Source organism: Bufo gargarizans, chromosome 4 (genome assembly GCF_014858855.1).
Source record: "Bufo gargarizans isolate SCDJY-AF-19 chromosome 4, ASM1485885v1, whole genome shotgun sequence".
NCBI lineage: Eukaryota > Metazoa > Chordata > Amphibia > Anura > Bufonidae > Bufo > Bufo gargarizans.
Window position 1 is genome coordinate 390,162,149 of NC_058083.1, and position 20,897 is coordinate 390,183,045.

General features: G+C 41.8%; 1 protein-coding gene across 6 annotated transcripts in view; it reads left to right on the top strand.

The window, feature by feature from the left end:
• Positions 1 to 20,897, top strand: part of LOC122934420 (utrophin-like) — a 616,199-nt gene that overhangs the window by 63,942 nt on the left and 531,360 nt on the right. For all 6 annotated transcript variants that reach the window (XM_044289868.1, XM_044289864.1, XM_044289866.1 and 3 more), the window contains 2 exons: positions 2,962 to 3,023; positions 14,036 to 14,128. In XM_044289868.1, the coding sequence (XP_044145803.1) occupies positions 2,962 to 3,023; positions 14,036 to 14,128 (155 nt within the window). The remainder of the gene's footprint in view (positions 1 to 2,961; positions 3,024 to 14,035; positions 14,129 to 20,897) is intronic.

Below are 20,897 nucleotides of genomic sequence, written 5' to 3' on the forward strand. Positions count from 1 at the left end.
ATCTCATGAATTTTAATGGCCAGTAGTACAGTGGTCCCTCAATATACAATGGCCTCAGGATACAATATTATACAGTGGTCTTTTCTGACCAAACCAGACTCAACATACAATGCCTCAGGTCTAACCAATCAAGGCCACTTCTCTGGTAAAATAGCTGGATTAGCAATCCCTGACTGTTATATGTATGGACTTGTTTTATCTGTTTTAGTTATCTGCTTATTATTCTTAAATCTGCATTTTCTTTTATCTTGGATGAAATTTTTTGGCTTTGGAACCAATTACTCAAGTTACAATGGGACCAATTAATATTGTAACTTGAGGGACCACTGTATGCAAAGAGGGTGGCATTTGGCTGGGATAAGTCAGATGTCAAAGCCCCAACCAGGCTGTGTTTAGAAGCATAGTCATACACATTTTGATACCGTATTTTTTTTTTTTTGTCTCTCTCTGTCTCTCTCTCTCTCTCTCTCTCTCTCTCTCTGTAAATTTACAACCAATGCACATCTTGGTGAACCCATTAGAGACTTGACAGTGAGAAGGCACAGATGTACATGGATGTAAGGAGAAAGAAGAGAAAGTAGGAGAACCCAAGGAACCTGGTCATGTGATCATGCTGCTGCGTAGGCTAAGATGAAGAGTAGGAAACCAATGCTGCATCTCCATGAGATATCATAACATACCAAGTTGGAAACACACTGTTTTTGAGCTGACCAAAACTTCATTCAGTCAACCAAGCAAACAGGTGCTGCATTCAGTAGTCTTCAGCAGGCTACACACATTAGATTTATGTCAGCTGAATCCACCAATTTCTGTGGCACTAGCTGACAATCTAACATCTGTAATGGATGTCAGGACTCTCATGACAGCAGGTGTTGGAGGAGAGAAGGATTGTTCAGTTGGATTTCACGTCCAATCCTTTGGTTCTTGGGGAGATAAACTGGCACTTGAGGTGTCTTGCAGCAGTGTAGTCCCCTCTCCCAATTCAGAATACATGCACTTTCAGCCAAGCTTGCCTGAGTGCTTGGGAGCAATAGCTATCTAAAATGTATGACCAGCTTTAGACTATGACAACAGTCACTGTATCACATGCCAGTATCACAGAAATTTCTATGGAGACTTTTCTTTGGGTGGTATCCTATGGAGACTTTTGGAGTAATCCTATGGAGCCTTTTGAAGACTCTTTGGGTGGTATCACACACAGATTTTTATGGAGATTTTTGAGCCAAATTGGATTCAGCAGGAAGGAAAAATATAAAGCCTGTATTACACTGCCCAATTTTTCAGCAGATAATCGCTGACGAGTATTTGAACAAATCCTCATTAGCAATAATCTGGCAGTGTAATACTGCCACCGATTGCCCAATGCTTGATTATCGGCAATCCAAATATTTTGACATGTTAAAAATTGATCGTTTGCATGCAGCAGATTGTGGTGTCTAATAACAATTTGCCGCCGGCAAACCACTATACAGCATGGGGATGAGCGATAGCATAACCATAGCTCCTCCCTGTGCTGCGGAGGAGATTGCTGTATGTAATAGCAGTGGTCTCCTCTGCTAGCGAGCAGGCGATTGCCGGGAGGGAACGACAATCGTCTGCAGACATCGTGCTGTGTACTATAGCCTTAAGTCTTTCCTTTGTAGTTCTCATTCCAACCTGCTTCTAGCTTTGGCCAAAAAATATTTGCATCAAAAACTGCCAGAAAAACTGTGCCCTCACCCTTTCAGCATACAAAATATTTAGCTTTAATCATTGAAAGCTGCTTTTTCTTCTACATTTTTCTTTTTCATCGTATTTGTATGGTCCTAAGGATATCATTTTACGTTGTTTTTATTTTCATTTTTAGTCCTGCCAAGGTCATTGTTGTTGAAAATGTGTTATTTAGAATGTAGTCTTGTACTTGTAGGCAGATCTGCTGATAAGGAATTCAGGGAATTTTGCCCCCTGGATTACAAATGCCTAATTAACACAAATAGTTATTTGTTCTGAGCAGAAATTCCTTTTCCATATGCGGTACAATGTGTTGGTGGAATATCTGCATTTTTTAACCCTAAATGCTTTCAAACATAATTCCTCTTTACAGATTAGCTTAATTGTTGCCAGTAGTAATTTTACTTTACTTTTAGTATTTTTTTGTGGGTTACACCTTCCTTCTTACAGAAATGTCTGCAACGCAGATCTACAATTTGCTTACTTGTGAGAATATACAGGATCTGATGTATTAAAGAGTTGGGGGTCATAGGTTTATAGTTGTTTTGTCCCAGTCAACATTTATGTCTACTCATTGGCTTTCTGACCACTGTAAGCCCATCTGATCCAGAAGTCTACAGTATTTCTTCTATAGAATGGAATGGAGATGGACCACACACATATGATCAACTCATTACAGGGGATTGGTGGGATTCCATCACTTAAAATTGCACTAACCTTTCAACAAACTTTGCATAAAACAACAGCACAAGCAATTATAAGATAACTTTGTAATATATCTCACCAGAGGCAAATCCCTCTTTCTCCCTCTAGCAGCTCATTCTTCTTGCCTTTCCATAGACTTCTATGGGAAGCATGTAGTCTGATCCTTTAATGAGCTGACGGTCTCTCTCAATCTCTAAGACAGACTGTAATTTTAGGAAAGGGGTGGTTGCTTGGTAAGAAGAGAAAGAGGCATTAAGATATATTATAAAGTTTTGTATATTCACCCCAACTAACGATTTATGCATACTTTGTTGTAACTTGAATTTGCACTATGTCTGTGCAATATATTTAGTATTTTTATACTTCAGACACGTAAAGTACACTTACCCTGTTTTCACACCCAACTTTTGTGCATGGTTTACCTGTCTTAATTTATATTGATGCACAATTATGTCTTTGGTGTGTATGTCCATATGTGTATGTATAAACTCTTTTAAATCATGGGCAAACATTGTGCTAATTTGTATTTCTATTTTTTTTTGTTAGATGAACATAATGATGTACAAAAGAAAACCTTCACAAAATGGATAAATGCCCGTTTCTCAAAGGTAAGACCGTTTATTCTTCAGGCCTGTTTGGACCTGTGCACAACCTGTGTTTTTGATAAACTTCTTTGGCCTTCTTGGTAGGTGAATATATCATAATTATATATATATATATATATATATATATATATATATATATATATATATATTTTTTTTTTTTTTTTTTTTTTTTTCATTTTAATGGATTTTCCGCACCTGCAGATTTTACTGCGGTATCTGTAGGTTAGAGAAAAGAGATGCACGAGGACTTGTCATCACTCCTGACATGTTTATTTTAGTGAATAATTATACTCCCTATGAAAAGGCAATTCTAGAGCATTTATTCTTATGTAGTATGTTGTGCCATTTCTCTTGTATTCCTGCTGGATGTTTATGAATAAATGTATAACTGGGTGTTACTTGTTGGGGTTGTATCCCTGCACAATCTGATACTGTTCATGCAGTGCTTCCAGGTCAGAATGTGCAGGGACACCTTCCCAACTGGTAACACCCAGTTGTACCTTTATTCGTGACCTTCTAGCAGGAATAATAAAGGAATGACTCAACATAGAGTTGTAAGAATAGATGTTTCAGAATTGTTGTTGCTTGGGGAATGCTTGTAGTTATTAATCAGACATGTCAGGGGAGGGGACAGGTCCTATTTCACTGTAATATTTTCACTTTTAGCCAGTGAAAACAACTGTGTGAAACAGCATATATGAAATGCACAAAACGCGTGGAACAGTTGATTGAAAATCATTGTGCTGTTACAGGAATTTCCTGCGAATGCCAGACCCATGATGTATTCTGCTCCCACACCCAGCAGAGCCGTCTTGAAACTTTTCTATTGCTTCAGCGTACAGATTTCCATGGCTTTCGCCAAACATTTTTATTCAGTTGTAAATTATTGAACGATTTCTTTTGCTTGGGTAGGAAGAGAATACACATATGTCTATCTGAAACCATGCATTGTCTGGACGAGATCCCAAACACCCATGACATTTCACATATACACATTATTTGATGTCATCAAAGGTCAGTCCTGATTTTACCAGATGTATCACCACCAACCAGTGTATCTACTGTGACACTGTATCGTGATGGTTCCTAAAGCTTCTGCTGTGAGTCCAGCCTCACCAATGGCACCACCAGTGTTACTCCATTACTGTGGCTACTAGCCGAGCTGACAGAGGGGCTGATCAGGTCTATCAGGGCGCAGGGATGCCGGGGCCAATTAGACTCAACACTGGTGTCTTGTGCTTTCTGTCGGCAGGGTATTTAAACAGTCAACTGCTGGTCTTTTTGCCTCACACGCTTAGTTTGTGTTTCATGTGGTTTTCTGGATTTCTGACCTTCTGTCTGGTAGTGACTTTGCCTCTTACTGCTGATTTTGGCTTTGAGGTTTCCTCCTTCTTTTGACCCTGCTTAGTATATTACTCTGAGTTTGTTTCTCCCATGGTTCTGATGGTATTCTCTGGTTTTGACTTGCTCTGTCTGGCTTCCCCCTTTGTCTTCCCTAAGTAGATTGTACGCACTTAGTCTGGTTAGGGGCTGTCGCCCAGTTGACGGTGCCGTTTAGGGCGGATTGTCCAAGTAGTTATCGACAGTGATATGGGTGGAGTTATGGTCTGCACTATTCCCTACCTAATGTGACACTTCAGCGGTAAATGTTTGTCATGAGGAGAGACTGAACAGTATGCTTTTATCTGGATTAGGGTGAATATCCAAACCTCATAGCATTTCTTGCTTGGAAACCCATGTTATATACATTTTAGAGGTTCATCCTGCTTGCTTCCTCATGGTCTCCAGGTAGGGCTGTTGTAACTTCCTAGTAATTTCTATAAGACTGCACAGATTTCTAAGAAACTTCTATTGCTTCAGACTATCTAAAAATGTGCATCCATATCAGAATTCATACCTCCCAACTGTCCCAGATCTGGCGGGATAGCCCTGGATTTCAGTGGCTGTCCTGCGATCCTGGAATGGCTGATGTATGTCCCTCTCAGCTGCCTGCGCTCCCAGCAGTAGCACAATGTACACTCACACATCACGCTGCTGGTTTGTGAAGGAGGAACAGTGCAGACTGGAAATCAGCCTCTGCTCCTCCTACACAGCAAGAGCGATGTGTGACCGTATCCTGCTGAGCTGTGATCATTGGAGGAACTAGGTAAGTATTTACTACTGTGAAGGGGGCACATCTGGGCATAACTACTGTGAGGGGGCACAATGTGGACATAGCAGCTGTTAAGGGGGCACAATGTGAGCATAACTACTGTGAAGTGCACAATGTTGGGATAACTACTGTGAGGGGCACAATGTGGGCATAACTACTGTGAGGGCACAATGTGGGTATTACTACTGTGAAGGGGGCACAATGTTGGCATAACTAGTGTGAGGGGCACAGTGTAGGCATTACTATTGTGAAGGGGGCAGGTCAGGACAGGTCATCAATATCAGTTCAGCGGGGGTCCATCACCCCTTTTACACGATGGAGCACTGGATCTCTTAACTGAGATCTAGCACACCCCATGGCTGAATTCCTGTGGATACACGTTAAAGCCGGCCATGCTCATGAGATGATGATCTTCTGCATTGTGGACGATCAGTTGTCTATGAAATCATCTGTATGACCGTCCCTACTGGTAACATGTTGGACTAAATCGGCCAACTAAGGAGTCAATTTTTTTAAAAACAGACTCCTTGATCCACTGGTCAAATTTTGTAGACCATTCCATACGCATGTAGTTTTGAGGAACGATTTTCCAACCCTGCTGATCACAATTCTTGATACACAGAGGTCATCAACGTTCATTTGTTCAAATTTTTTAAACAGTGGATATCAAAAATGGCTGGAAATTTGCCAGTTTGGCCGGATTTTATGCTGTGTGCATGACCATCTTAAGAAACATGGATTGGATGCAAAACCTTCAGAATAATTCAAACATTATCTCTTCTCTCCTGGAGAACACTAGCTGAGGAATCTTTTTGTTCGCTAGCCAGAACTATATAAATGTTTGAAAACATCCTGTATTTATTCTGTAAGCTGGATCGGAGACAGCCTGTAAGTGGTCCTGTGTCTGATTTCTCTTTACACAGGCAGAGCCTGTAAATTATAAAGTAATATTCATCTATATTTTATACCATAGTCACTTTTGTAATGCATCGAAAGTAGACTATAGATCGCACTGTAATTACTCAGATGTGAATCCCTGCTGTTTACTGGATCAGGAATAAGAGCCATGTTCTTCGACTTCTAACTAACCGGTCTAATAGGGGAATGATGCAACATAGCTCTTCTTGTAACTCTGCTCCAGAATTGTCATATCATGGGGAATGCAAGTAGTTACTACAACAGACATGTCAGGAGAGGTAAGAGGTCCTCTTTAAAAGAATGCTACACAAAAAAAAAACACTGAATGATAAACGTAACCAGGAGTTTCCCACGCTGTTGGTCAGTCTGCAGGATTTTTTTCATTTAATGTTTCTGTGTATTGTTAAGGATATTGACAGTATCCCCCATAAGAGTGACCTCGACAGCACCCCGCCCCTTAACAGTGAACTCCACAACCCCCCACCCCTTAACACTGACCCACCCCACAGTGCCCCACCTCCTTAAAATGGAACCTCCACAGCAGCCCACCCCTTTAAAAGTGAGTTCCACAGCACCCCACCCCCTTGACCGTGACCTCCACAGTAGTCTGCCCCTTTAACAGTGACCTCTACAGCACCCCGCCCCTTAAAGGGATTTTCCGTTCACATAAAATGGGGGCATATCGCTAGGATATGCCCCCATTAACTGATAGGTGCGGTTCCCACCTCTGGGACGCACACCTACAACGAGAACGGAGCGAGGAAATGAATGGATGGCGCATGTGCCGCCGCCCTCCATTCATTTCAATGGGGCCACCGAAAATAGCCGAGCGCTGGCTTGGCTATTTCCGTATGGCCTTTAGAAATGAATGGGAGCAGGGGCCGTGCGTGCATTCACTTGTATGGGAGCAGCAGGGAGCAGCGATTGTGGTGGACGGACCCCGAGGTCCTCCAGCCACCACTCTCCCTGCTCAGTTCTCCTTGTAGGTGCGGGTCCCAGAGGTGGGACCCGCACCTATCAGACAATGGGGGCATATCCTAGCGATATGCCCCCATTGTATGTGACGGAAATATCCCTTTAACACTGACCTCCATAGAAGACTGTCCCTTAACTGTGACTGCCACAGTACTCCACTCCTTTAACAGTGACCTCCACAGTACCCCTCTCCCTTTAACAGTGACCTAACAGTACCCTGCTGCCTTAACAGTGACCTCCACAGCAGCTGCCCCTTTAATAGTGGCCTCCACAGTCCCATGCCCCCTTAACAGTGACCTCCACAGTGCCCATCCTTTTAACAGTGACCTCCACAGCGGCTTGCCCCCTTAACAGTAACATCCACAGTGGACGCCCCTTTAACAGTGACTTCCATAGTACCCTGTATCGTTAACAGTGATTTCCACAACACCCCATCCCCTTAACTGTGACCTCCACAGCAGCCTGCCTCTAGGATGGCCAGAGGTCTGGTTTTAGACTAGACAGTCTGGCTTTTAGACTCCCTGTCGTCCGTCAAGCTCAGGGCCTGGATGGACACAGGGATGTTCTTTTGAACAGCTCACTCTCAGACAGCAGCACTGTGCTGTCTGAGTGTGAGCTGCAGGGAGAAAGTCAGGGTGGGCTGAATGGCAACCCTACATGCCCTCTGAACTGTGACCTCCACAGCACTCCGCTCCCTTAGCAGCGTCATCCACAGCGCCCTACTCCATTAACACTGACCTGCAGCAGTGAATAAAAATGGCTGGGTTGTTATGGAAACAAAGGACCTGCGAGCTTCAATTGGCTGATAAATGGCCTGACCGTGTGTATGGCAGTTGGGATAGGAAGAGAAAGACCTGCAGGCTTCTACTGGCTATTGTAGGTCATGTGATGTGCCACATTTGCATTTTTGGGGTATATCTCAGGAACAGTACATACTAGAGAGCTGAGACCCGGTCTAAAATCTCCCCAGACACCTGATGTACCTGTGTGCCAAATTTCGTTATTGTAAATGCGACGGTGTGGATTCCTTTAGCGGACATACATACACACACACACACACACACACACTCATACACACACTCTGCCTTATATATTAGATATAGATATATATACATACATACATACTATATAGGACAGTATACTGCTACAGATGCATCTGGATAGATTGGGCAGAGAAGTCGCAGATGAGGTTTAACACTGACAAATGTAAAGTTATGCACATGGGAAAGAATAATGCAAGTCAGGTCTATTTAAAGGGAACCTGTCACATGGAACATGGTGTCTGAGCTGCAAGGCAGCATGTTATACGCCAGGAGGAGCTGAGCAGATTGATGTATAGTTTTGTAGGAAAAGATTCAGTATAATGTTCATTTTATTGATTTAATTTCCTGCCCCTTCTGGGCTTTGAAGTCTAGGAGGCGGTCCTATCAGTGATTGACAGCTCTCTGTATTCACAGTCATAGAGGGAAGGCTGTCAGTCACTTATAGGGCCGCCTCCTTGACTTCAAAGCTCAGAACTAGTGTGAATTTAAATTTCGAAATTACAAGTTATACTGAATAAATTTCCACAAAACTATATATTAATCTGCTCAGCTCCTCCTGCTCTATAACATGCTGCTGACAGATTGATTTGCATTTTCTATGTGACGGGTTCCCTTTAAGAGCACGTGTCCGTGGTGAGTGGTTCACAGAGGCAGCTGTATAAAGTATGGTCCAAAATCTGCTGTAAGACCTGGTTCATGCCAATTCTGTTTCACCCATGGATTACAGCATTGCTTCTGTGAACAAAAGATGAGTGTAGACGCCATAACTGTGGTCTCTTCACAGTGTTTCTTCTTGTAACGCTCCACTAGCTTATAATCAGTGGCAGATGATACTATATCATTTTAGATAGCTACAAGATACAGTAGTAGAATATATCAGAAGAAAGCACTATGTAGGCCGTGCATTACCTTGCTATCATTTGTTTTTGGGTTTCTCCTATCCCTTCTTTGTTTCCCATTTTTCTGCACAATGTCTGCAAGGTGTATAAAGCCAGACTCCTGAGGGACTGTCCTACCCAGTGTTATATATTCCTCCTGTTTTTATATCGTATTCACACCAAAAAATAAAATATGAACACATGCTTTTTATTGTAGTAAACAAAAGTTCTTTTACAGTATTTTAAAGATTAAAATAATTAAATTGACCCAAAATTCATTTCTGTCTGTTCCCTTCCACATCTTGTGACATCTTTACGCCATCAAATGGTCATGTGAGAGAGTTGGCAAGTCATTGGCTATTGATGTGTTGACAATAGTGATGTCACCAGGGTGGTCCATGACCACTGGCCTGCCCTTGTGATATGTTATCCCTATGGATAGGGCACCATCTCACAGGAGTATAAGAAGATGTGTGGTGGGATCCTGGACAGCAGCGGTGAAGGAAAGTTGAAAAGTTCTAAAGTCAATTTCAGATTGATGCATTTTATATCCGTTGTTCTGCTCTGTTGTAGGAGCAGAACAATAAAAATAACTGACGTATTGGATCTGTCAAAGGACAAATAGTCCATGACGGACCCCATTGACTGACCATAATGGAATCTGCTGGGTTTTCACAGCGCCATCTTGTCCTGTATTTTGGATGGAATCTGCAATGGATTCTCCTAACGGAGCTTCTGCTGTAAAATAAAATACAATAACATACAAGCGATAAGAAACAAATTGAAGCTCATGTCATAGTGGGTTGAAGTATTAGTATACTGTTTTTGGTTTTATGTGCTGATTGCGACTTGCCCACAAAAATGTAATCAAAGAATTGTCAGCCATGACTCTCCTTCCAACATCCATAATGGTGCTTCCGAGGTTTATTTGATGAGGCTAGCCAAAAAGAAAATTACTGAGCAGGACAAGAAGGTTTTATAAATTAGTAGCTTGAATGTGGTTTGCCCTTAGATTACCTTAGTTCTAAACAGTTCTATTAATCTTGTACTGAGAATGGAAGTTCCTAAAAAGCAAGGCAGAGGTCTAAAGTGCTTTAGAAAATGTCACCAAAACCTAAAATACAGGTCATTTAAGCCAACTACTGCTAATGTACAAAGAAATGGGACCCAAACCACCTGAATGTTAATGCCTAATGTAGTTTAATTATAGGTTGTTATCTAAGGGAGGTATTTTCAGTATTATTAGCTATACCGTAATTATGTCAGCATTTTAAAGCGAACCTGTCCGCATTCTAAACCGTTTACAGCACTAGGAAGGGGCTGGGGAGAACAGTACAAACATACGGTGGGGAAAATAAGTATTTGATACACTGGCAATTTTGCAAGTTTTCCTACCTACAAGAATGTAGAGGTCTGTAATTTTTATCGTAGGTACACTTCAACTGTATCGTAGGTACACATACTGCAGCAGGGATTTTGGGCCACTCCTGCATAAGATCTTCTCCAGATCTTTCAGGTTTCGGGACTGTCGCTGGGCTACATTGAGTTTCAGCTCCCTCCAAAGATTTTCGATTGGGTTCAGGTCTGGAGACTGGCTAGGCCACTACAGGACCTTGAAATGCTTCTTACGGAGCCACTCCTTAGTTGCCCTGGCTGTGTGTTTTGGGTCACTGTCATGCTGGAAGACCCAGCTACGACCCATCTTCAATGCTCTTACTGGGGGAAGGAGGTTGTTGGTCAAAATCTCGCGATACATGGCCCCAGCCATCCTCCCTTCAATACGGTGGAGTCGTCCTGTTCCCTTTTCAGAACAGCACCCCCAAAGTATGATGTTTCCACACTCATGCTTCATGGTTGGGACGGTGTTCTTGGGGTCCTACTCATCCTTTTTCTTCCTTCAAACACAGTTATATTTTGGTCTCATCTAACCACCGGACCTTCTCCCATGCCTCCTCTGGATCATCCAGATGGTCGATCTCAAACTTAAAACAGGCCTGGACATATGCTGGCGTGAGCAGGGGGACCTTGCGTGCCCAAGCAGGATTTTAATCCATGATGGCGTAGTGTTTTACTAACGGTAATCTTTGAGACTGTGGTCCCAGCTCTCTTTAGGTCATTAGGTCCTTCCGTGTAGTTCTGGGCTAATTCCTGACCTTTCTCAGAATCATCCTTACCCCACGAAGTGAGATCTTGCATGGAGCCAATGGCCGAGGAAGATTGGCAGTCATCTTCATATTGAGTCAAGTGATTGAATTCTGCCAGATCATATTCATTTAAATGATTTTAGCCCCGAATCGGTAGAATGCAATAATAAAAAAGTATTAAGGTGTCCATAGCCTTAAGTAATACATAGTCTTCTACACTAATGCAGTAGAAACAATTATGGCGCAGTATACAGTATGTCTTTACAATGGGATTTAATGGGTGACATATGCATTACATTTTTAGATATGTTACTTCAAGCTGCGTATAAAATGTTCTCAAAGAATACAGTGTGCTGAATAAAATATAAAGACTGCATGATTTAATTTCTAGTTCCTGGGTACTCCAGTCTAAACTTTCCGAACTTGGGTTTATAAGTGGTTTGAAAGGCTTAAAATAGTTATGTGTAAGCATGGAGACTGAGACAAACAACTGGTAAGATACAGACTTAGGGCTCATGCACAGAAACGTATTTTCTTTCCGTGATCGTTCCGGTTTTTGTTTTTTTTGCAGACTATATGCGGAACCATTAATTTCAATTGGTCTGCAAAAAAATATTGAACGGACACGGAAGAAAAATACGTTTGTGTGCACGAGCATCTACGTATTTCTGTAAAAATAGAACATGTCCTATTATTGTCCACATCACGGACAAGGATAGGACTGTTCTTTTTGGGGCTAGCTGTTCTGTTCCGCAAAATACGGAATGCACACGGACGTCATCTGTATTTTTTGCGGATCCGTTTTTTGCGGACCGCAAAATACACAAGGTTGTTTGCATGAGGCCTTACAAAGGAATTTGCTATGTAGCTTTTCTCAACATTTTTTCCCATTTCTATGAAGATATACAGTAGGTATATAGTTAAAGGGGTTGTGTTGCTTCAGTAAATGACATTTAGGGCTTGTTCACACGACCGTATGGCTTTTTCAGTGTTTTGCGGGCCGTTTTTAACAGATCTGTTTTTTTTTCATTTTTTGTTTCAGTAGTATTTACGATTCCATTCCGTATGTGTTCTGTATGGTATATACAGTATACAGTAATTACATAGAAAAAAATGGTCTGGGCATAAAATTTTCAATAGATGGTTCCTCAAAAACGGAACGGATATGGAAGACATACGGAGTACATTCCGTATGTGTTCCGTTTTTTTTGAGGACCCATTGACAGAATAGAGCCACGGAACGTGTTTTGCGGGCAATAGTAGGACATGTCTCTTTGAACGGAAATACGGAAACAGAATGCATACGGAGTACATTCCGTTTTTTTTGCGGAACCATTGAAATGAATGGTTCCATATACGGACCGTATACGGAACTAAAAAAAACGCCCGTATACGGAACGCAAAAAACATTTGTGTGAACAAGCCCTTATTATGTAGATAATGTTAATACAAGCCACTTACTAATGTGCTGTTACTGTCCATACTGCTTCCCTTGCTGGCTGGATTCAATTTTCCATCACATTATACACTGCTGGTTTCCATGGTTATGACCACACTGCCATCCAGCAGCGGTGGCCATGCTTGCACACTATAGAAAAAAGCACTAGCCTATGTGAGCTCCCACTGTCCTGGCCATTAGAGTGGCCAGCACTTTTTTCAGTAGTGTGCAAGCACGACCACCACTGATGGATTGCAGGGTGGTCGTAACCTTGGATACGAGCAGTGTATAATGTGATGGAAAAATTTAACAAGCCAGCAAAGGAGGCAATATGGACAATCACAATACATTAGTAAGTGGCTTGTATTAATGTTGCCATATGAAGTGGACACAGCCCTTTTAAGGAACGGGTTATAGTTAAACCATTCAGATCCATCTCCTTTTATTTCGATTTTACTGCAAATAATAACAATGACTAACAGCAAACATACCTAGACTAAATTTGCTTTAGGTTCAGCTCTTGTATTAAAACCTGCACAGTTTTTCAAGTCCTAGTCCAGGGTGAAGCTTGATATGTCCAACATCCCAAACATTCTTTTTTTTTTTTTTTCTTTTTAGTCCAGTGCATCTATCATAAAAAATGAAGCAACGCTGCAAATACTTGCAGAGTTGAAGCAAGTGCTAGACTATACATTATTTATTTGTTGTAGTGTGTTACCATGGGGATACATCGTTCAGCATAGGAGTTGTAGACACCACAATAGTAGAACATTTTTCACCAAGACCTATGCAATATGAGAATAAAAAGGAAATTTGGTTGTGAAGGCAGACGTGTTCTTTCCAGCAAACCTGTCACATTGGAAATGCAGTCCAGTTTGCAGACAGTATGACATGGAGCAGGTTGATGTCGTATAGTTTTGTTGAAGAAGTTTCAGTATAATTTGTCATTTATTCATTTAAATCTTTGCTCATTCTGGGCTTAGAAGTCCAGCAAATAGAATTACTGGTTTCAATGGTTAAATAGTTCTGTTGCATGAAAATGTAATTAAAGGGATTGTCCTCAGGATAGGCCATCATCTGATCAGTGAAATGAATGGGAGCAGCCTGCAGTAACCAGCTCTGCCCACTACATGGAGCTGTGTAGTTTTGGCTTGGCTACCAGCGCTAGAGCTGCCCCAAAGCAGCTGATCGTCGGGGTGCAGTATGTTGGGCATCACACTATACCACGTTATTGATGGCGTAAAGTAAAACCCGGGACAAACCTTTTTTAGGAAATGTCTATCTCTGGGTATTATGTTGTTGTATTTCATGTGTGTATAGATAGATAGATAGATAGATAGATGATAGTCAGTATGTAGGAAGTGTCGAACATTAGGTGCCAAGTTAGAATTATGGACTCCATTTATGCACGAAAAAGTAAGTTTCATAGAAATTGTCTTCAATTTTTCTTCCTCTTGTCTTGTATAGAGTGGAAACGCACCGATCAAAGACCTGTTTGTAGATCTAAAAGATGGAAGAAAACTGCTGGATTTACTAGAAGGACTCACTGGGACTTCTCTGGTCAGTATAACGTTGGTAGAGTACTTCCTGGAGAGCATGCAGTGTTTTTATAGTTCTGTGGATTGATGGTTGTAATTGGACTACAATTTGGATATAAGGAACAATTTTGTCTTGCATGCCATGTATTATACATTCCTTTCTAGCAAATCTTTTACCTGGTGGCTTCAGTTGCCCCAGCATCAGACAGGGCGGGATAGGACAACAGAGAGCCACGTGCAAGAATTGTGCCTCCATCACAAACCCTCCCACTGAGGTGGCAACTTCTCAGATGGATCTAAATGTACCAGAGATTTTCTGCCACAGGACCATCTTGTACACGAGGGATCAGCAACCTTCTGTACTCCAGCTGTTGTCAAACTACAACTCCCAAAATCCTCCTTTCACGTCTATGGGACAATATTTCGATGCACTCCTGACATTTCAGTGGATTGCATGCAGAAGATGTCGGGCTTTTCTTTCTTTGAGTTTACAAGCGTTTTCAGGCCTGTGAGAGGAGACCACAGAAGGAAATGTATGAGCAGGGAAACTTTGAATATTTGTTCTTGGAACGAGACAACCAAGAACCTGCAGCAGGAATTTATCGTATGAACGCTGCCTTCTCTGCTCTGTTTACCTGCTCGGCGTCACAACCGCAGCGATGAGCAGGTGTAACTGCAAGTAAGTCGTCCCATTCACGTCTATGGGAAGGCTCCTTCCTATACATTTGAATAGGAGGAGCCATCCCATTGAAACGCAGCCATCTCTTCAAACAGCTGGAAGCCAAATTGTTAGCCAACAGATTAAAAACTGTAATACATAAAGTTGTCCATGTAGATCAAACCGGGTTTATTCCCAAAAGAAATATACAGGATAATATAAGGCGGGCGTTCTTGAACATCCAGACGGGGGACGGGGGGGACTGCTCCATCCTGTCTCTTGATGCCGCTAAGGCCTTTGACAGGGTGGAGTGGCCCTTCCTTTGGAAAGTATTATCACGGGTGAGGATGGGCGAGTATTTCTCTAGATGGGTTCGCATTCTGTACCAAAACCCGGTGTCGAGGATCCGAATTAGTGGAGAGTACTCTGCCCCCTTTCCCCTGACCCGAGGAACACGCCAGGGCTGTCCCCTTTCCCCTTTGCTCTTCTCGCTATTCCTGGAGCCAATTGCATGCAAAATTAGAACAGATGAGGAAATATCTGGCTTCGGGTGCGAGGGGGAAGCTGATAAAATTAGTTTATATGCGGACGACATGCTGCTCTATCTGGGAAAGGGGTATATTGACCTGCCCAGGGTTATGGATAGTCTGGATGAGTTTGGATCCCTATCTGGATACGACATAAACTGGGAAAAATCTAAATTTCTCCCACTGAGACGCCCAGTTCCACGGGGCCACAATTTTCGGGTCAGTATATTGACCCCAGCAGACTCCCTATTGTACCTGGGTATCCAGATAGGGACCAAATTGGAACACTATTTGAAACTGAATATAATCCCAATAATAGATAAAGTTAGGGAAAAAATTAGAACATGGCTAAAACTCCCTATATCACAAATTAACCGAATAGCGCTTATTAAAATGACATTATTACCAATGTTATTATATGTTTTCAACGCCAGTCCAATCACGATAGAAGACAAGTTTTTCAACAAGCTAGAGACCCTTTTTAATGAACTTATTTGGGGCCGCAAACGAGTTAGAATTAAGATTCAGTATCTGTATAAAGAAGAGGGTGGAATGTCCATCCCTTTCTTAAAAGGATATTACTTAGCTGCCCAACTGAGATGGTGCACTAAGAATCGGAGGAATAAATGCATCTGTCTTCTTTTTGGGGAGCATTGTAGACCATGGTCGGATCTTTTTCATATTCTTGAAACCGGTATTCTTAAGAAGAAAACAATAACAAATCCGTTTTGTAGAATGCTCGGGTATATCTGGCAACAAATTAGAGATATGACGGGCATATCTGAGGCAGTTCAGTACACCCCACTGTGGGGGAACGCACACTTATCACAAGTTATGCAATTAGGTCACGCTGAATATTGGGAAAAAAATGGGATATATTTCATTGCACAATTTTTTCATCAGGGACTGATTAAGCCCTTAAATGAAATATTACCAGACATTATATTAGGATTTATTGATAAATTTCGATATGAACAATTACGTCACGCTATACAATACACGGAGAATAAGAATTATTTGAAGATAGTAAGGAACACTTTTTTAGATTTTTGTTTTGACATGACATTTAACAGCTCTATATCACATATATACGCTAAGTTTAAATATGAATACACAAAAACGATCACATTTAGGGGTGAAGCTAAATGGGAAAGAGATTTACATAAAGGGGAACCTATTATCTGGAATACTGTGTACAGAAACATTAAAAGATCGACCGTCTCACCCGCTCATGCATGGATTCTTCTGAAAATTATACACCGTCTTTATTATACACCAGCATTATTACATACCATTTATAAAGATAGGAAACAGAACTGCTATAAATGTAACAAGGACAGAGGAGATTATAAACATCTGCTGTGGGAATGCCCAGGGATAAATGAATATTGGATAAAAATATTCCGGAAACTGCAGGATCTTTCCCCAATGAAATACCAGGCATGTATTGATTATGCCATTCTGGGTACACTCCCAGAGACAGACGAAAATAAAACAGAGCAGATACTGTGGTTTCGGGGCATTGCACTAGCCAAAATAATAATTGTGAAACACTGGGGCACCATGAAATACCCCAGTTTTCAGGAGTGGTTGGAGTGGATGAACAGAGTTAGGCAGTATGAACACACCCTAGCCCAAACAGCACGGAAAAAGGCAGCCTGGCTGCGGATATGGGGTAACTGGAAATAATGACAGTCTATGAGGGTACAGCGGTTTTGTGGAAGAGAAGGGGGGGCCACTGGCAATTGGAGGCAATTGGAAACAATAATAATGTTAAAGATGCAGATATGGCAGCCCCGCGGAAAGGGAAAAAAAAAAAAAAAAAAAAAAAAAAAAAAAAAAAAAAAAAAGAGGGAGGGACAGGGGGGGTTTATAAATAATTAAAATGGAAATTTAGTACAGGTTGAGATGAAACCATTTCTGCATTCTCACTTTATCTCTTTTATATTGAAATGGAAGACTGTTGTACATTAATCTTTTTTGGAAAATAAAATATAAAAAAAAAAAAAAAAACAGCTGGAAGTCGGCTCCTCGCTGATCTGATATTGATGACCTAACCTCAGGATATGTCATTAATATAAAATAAAGCGGACGACCCCTGCTCTTTTCAGTCAGCTGTAGGCTGTGCCTAAGGATTGTTATCCAAAACGCGTAAGTCAAATTGTACTTTTTGTGGACCTTTTCACCTGGATATAACCGATGCAAAGATTTGTCTGGAATCCAGCTTAGCGATGGACGTTTTCCTTTTATTAAATGAATGTTTATATGTGTAATACATGAATAGACAGTTTGAGTAAGAGACAGAGCGTGCCGTTGTTTGCAGCACAAATGGTGTTTGTAGTTGCATTTAGCTGTTACAGTACATAATAACGCACGGGACATGTGTTGTTTATACAGCAAGTAATACTACAGCCAGTATAGCTACGTGACTGGATAAAAGAGAGGTCCCATCTGTGTGAAAATGGTGCTGCTAATTTAATGATGATTGACTTCTCTACTGCCTGGCAATCGGCTATTGGCGAGGGAAGGAACGTGTAGCCATACTTTCCTTTTGCAGCAGCCACTACTGCGATAATGTAGCAATACCAACCTGGCATGAAAATGAATGGCCTACTGTCTACTGAACATCATGTCTACCAGAGGGAAATAATTCAGCGAGTTGGTGGCACTGCCTTTATGGACAGGGGTTGTCCTCCCCTTTAAAAGGGTAGTCTCCTCTCGGATATTTATGGCATATCTAAAGCATATGCCAAAAAATATCTGGTAGATACAGATCCCACCTCTACGCCTATCTCTAGAACTGGGTTCCCAACTCCGTCTTGCCTCACCCCCGTTACACAGGCCACTGCCTCCAGACTGAGAAATTGTGGCCAAGGTTCCTCAGAAACATTTGAGTTTATGGTGCTACAGGCTGTGCTGGTTCCTTAACTTGTGAAATCCAGATTTAGAAACGTGATGCATTGGCCAGAAGGACCCCTGTTCTAGAGATAAATCTTATTCTCAAAGGCAGGGAGTACATGTATCAGACACTTAGGGTATGTCTTTGACACGCAAAATATACACTGTAGTCCAGAGCCAGGAATAAAACTTGAAATTATCGATCTGTTCTTAAAATAATTCACATGGAAGAACTAAGTTGCACTGCACAAATGCTTACACGTTTCGGACACTTATTGCGTACTTGGTCATAGCATTGGATACTTGACATCCTTTGAACATCTGTTCAGTTGTAGTGGAATTTTTGAAAGTTGATTTGTGTTTCTGTCCTGGAAAAGTGGCTTCAGAAGTGTCTGGCATGTGCTCCACCTTTCTTCATAAAAATTAACAAGCACATTCATCCAAGCCAGGCTTGGGGGGGAGTAAATGCCAGCCAGACAACTTTTGCTCTTCTATAACTCTATACCTATGGGCAGCTTGATTTATATGCGATGCAAATAACAAGAGATATAGGATCACTGTGCTTCACAGTCGGCGTGATGTAAGTCGCTTCCTATTCCCACATGAGACAAGATCACTTATTATGTCTCGAGGGAATCATGTATTCCATCAACAGAAAAGGCATCATAAATGTCATGTAAAATACAAAGTGTAATATTGCCTACACAGAGAATTCTTGCACGAACATGTCTCCTCATTCTAAGTGATGCCCAACAATATCAGCATGTGGATTGCCTTATGCCTGGTAGGTAGGAGCTTCACATGGAAGAGGCATCAAAGAGAAATACATTTTTTACTTGTATTCAGCGAAATCTATATATTAGCAATTCCTATGCATTATTGTAGACTTTTCCTTTCTTCTGCAAATGCTGATGTGTTCATTGGCAATATTTCCGAACTTACTGTGAAAATTATGCTGGACTATATGTCATCAGAAATACAGAAGATTTACATGTTACTTGTATCTTCTGAAATTGCATGAAGATGCTACATTTCTGTAGTTTTAAGAAAGGATGATTCATGAAGACTACTTCTTTTTCACTTGAAGCTGGTATTGCCGAGGCAAGCCATAGCTTGAGTGGCCACTGAAGGAAAGTGTAGCATTACATGGCAGCCATTCAAATGGATGGCCGTCCATATAATGCATGGATGATTTGGGTTGAAGAGCTGCTGACACACATAAGTCAAGAAATGGTTCTTGAGAACTGATGAGATGTAAGATAAAGTAGGGATCATGGGACAGAGATTTTTCAGGACTTCCTGTAGTTATTGCTATTAAAGAAGACTATAATGAGTCTCTCCCTAGCCCAAAATGGCTTTTCTTGGGCACCAAATAGGGACGATCAGCACTCGACCTTTTATGTGCCCACACGAGAAAAGAGCAAACTCCAGACCAATAGCAAGGACATCTCAGCGGACCACGGCTTCTTCAATTCATATGCTTAGTGTTTTATTCTATAAATCCAGGCTGGATGGGCAGAAACGCGTCCAATTAGTGTAAGGATTTATGGAATAAAACACTAAGCATATGAATTGAAGAAGCCGTGGTCCGCTGAGATGTCCTTGCTTTTCTTGGGCACCAATAGTGTCACGAGGGTGTCAAGAGCCACGTCTGACTCCGTTATACCCGGGGTCAGGAAGTCGCAGCGGGTGGCTGCGCGCCCTATGTCTAAAGATCACGGTGTTTCTTAGTGTTTGTTTTCTGTGTTTGCCTTGCTATCCTTTTTGTCTCACTCAGGGATCCGTAGCTTCTCCTCCTCAGCTGTTTCTTGTCTGCCACTCCCAAACTCCTTATATTCTCCTCTCACACTTCTCTTGTTGCCAGTTATAGAGCTTCCTGCCTGGACATCTATGCTGACCCACTGGAGCTGAGAATCTGGTTGTTGTTCCAGAGTGCTACCCTCCGGATCCCTGTTGGGCTTTTGTTGTCTCCTGTTGTTGCCCACCTGGGATTATATGTTTAGTTTGTATTGTCTGCCCTCCCCTTGGTGTTTTCCTTTAGAGCTAGTGGTGCGGACTAGTGTTCCCACCGCCCTGTTCACTATCTAGGGCTCATCCTAGGGAAAGCCAGGGTTTTAGGCACGTGATCGGCGTACGGGTGAGGAACCCGTCTAGGGACGACAGGGCAGCCAGGCGCCAGCCGCAAGGTGAGTCAGGGGTCACCACCTTCCCTCTCACTAGGGCAGGGCCTCCCTCTTTTCCTCCCTCCGTGTCACGTATGTGACAGTTACGCCGATCGTGATAAATAGTTAACATTTAACTACACAGAAAATAAGACATGATAGGTTGAAGGTTTAGTGACCCTTTAAAAAGATTGTCTCATCACAGCCATGTTGCTGATTCCAGAACTCCTGAGACCCCTAACAAAGAGATGATGTCGCTGTTGGCTAATATTGAGGTATTACATGTGCCCATATAAATTAATGGCCATCTATGTACTGGCTTGAGTCAGTGGTGATAAGCAGCTCTCAACTGTGGACCGTACAGGGAAATCCATCCCCCGTCTGTGACATCCATATACTTATCTATAGCATAAAGTGCGTCTGTTAACATGATGAATCCTACTAAACCAGGCATACTCCCTGCTGATTAAAATGATACCTTTCTTTTGCCTGTATGTAAAAAAGCTGCAGAGATATCTGATTTTTTTAAATTTATATTCAAATTAG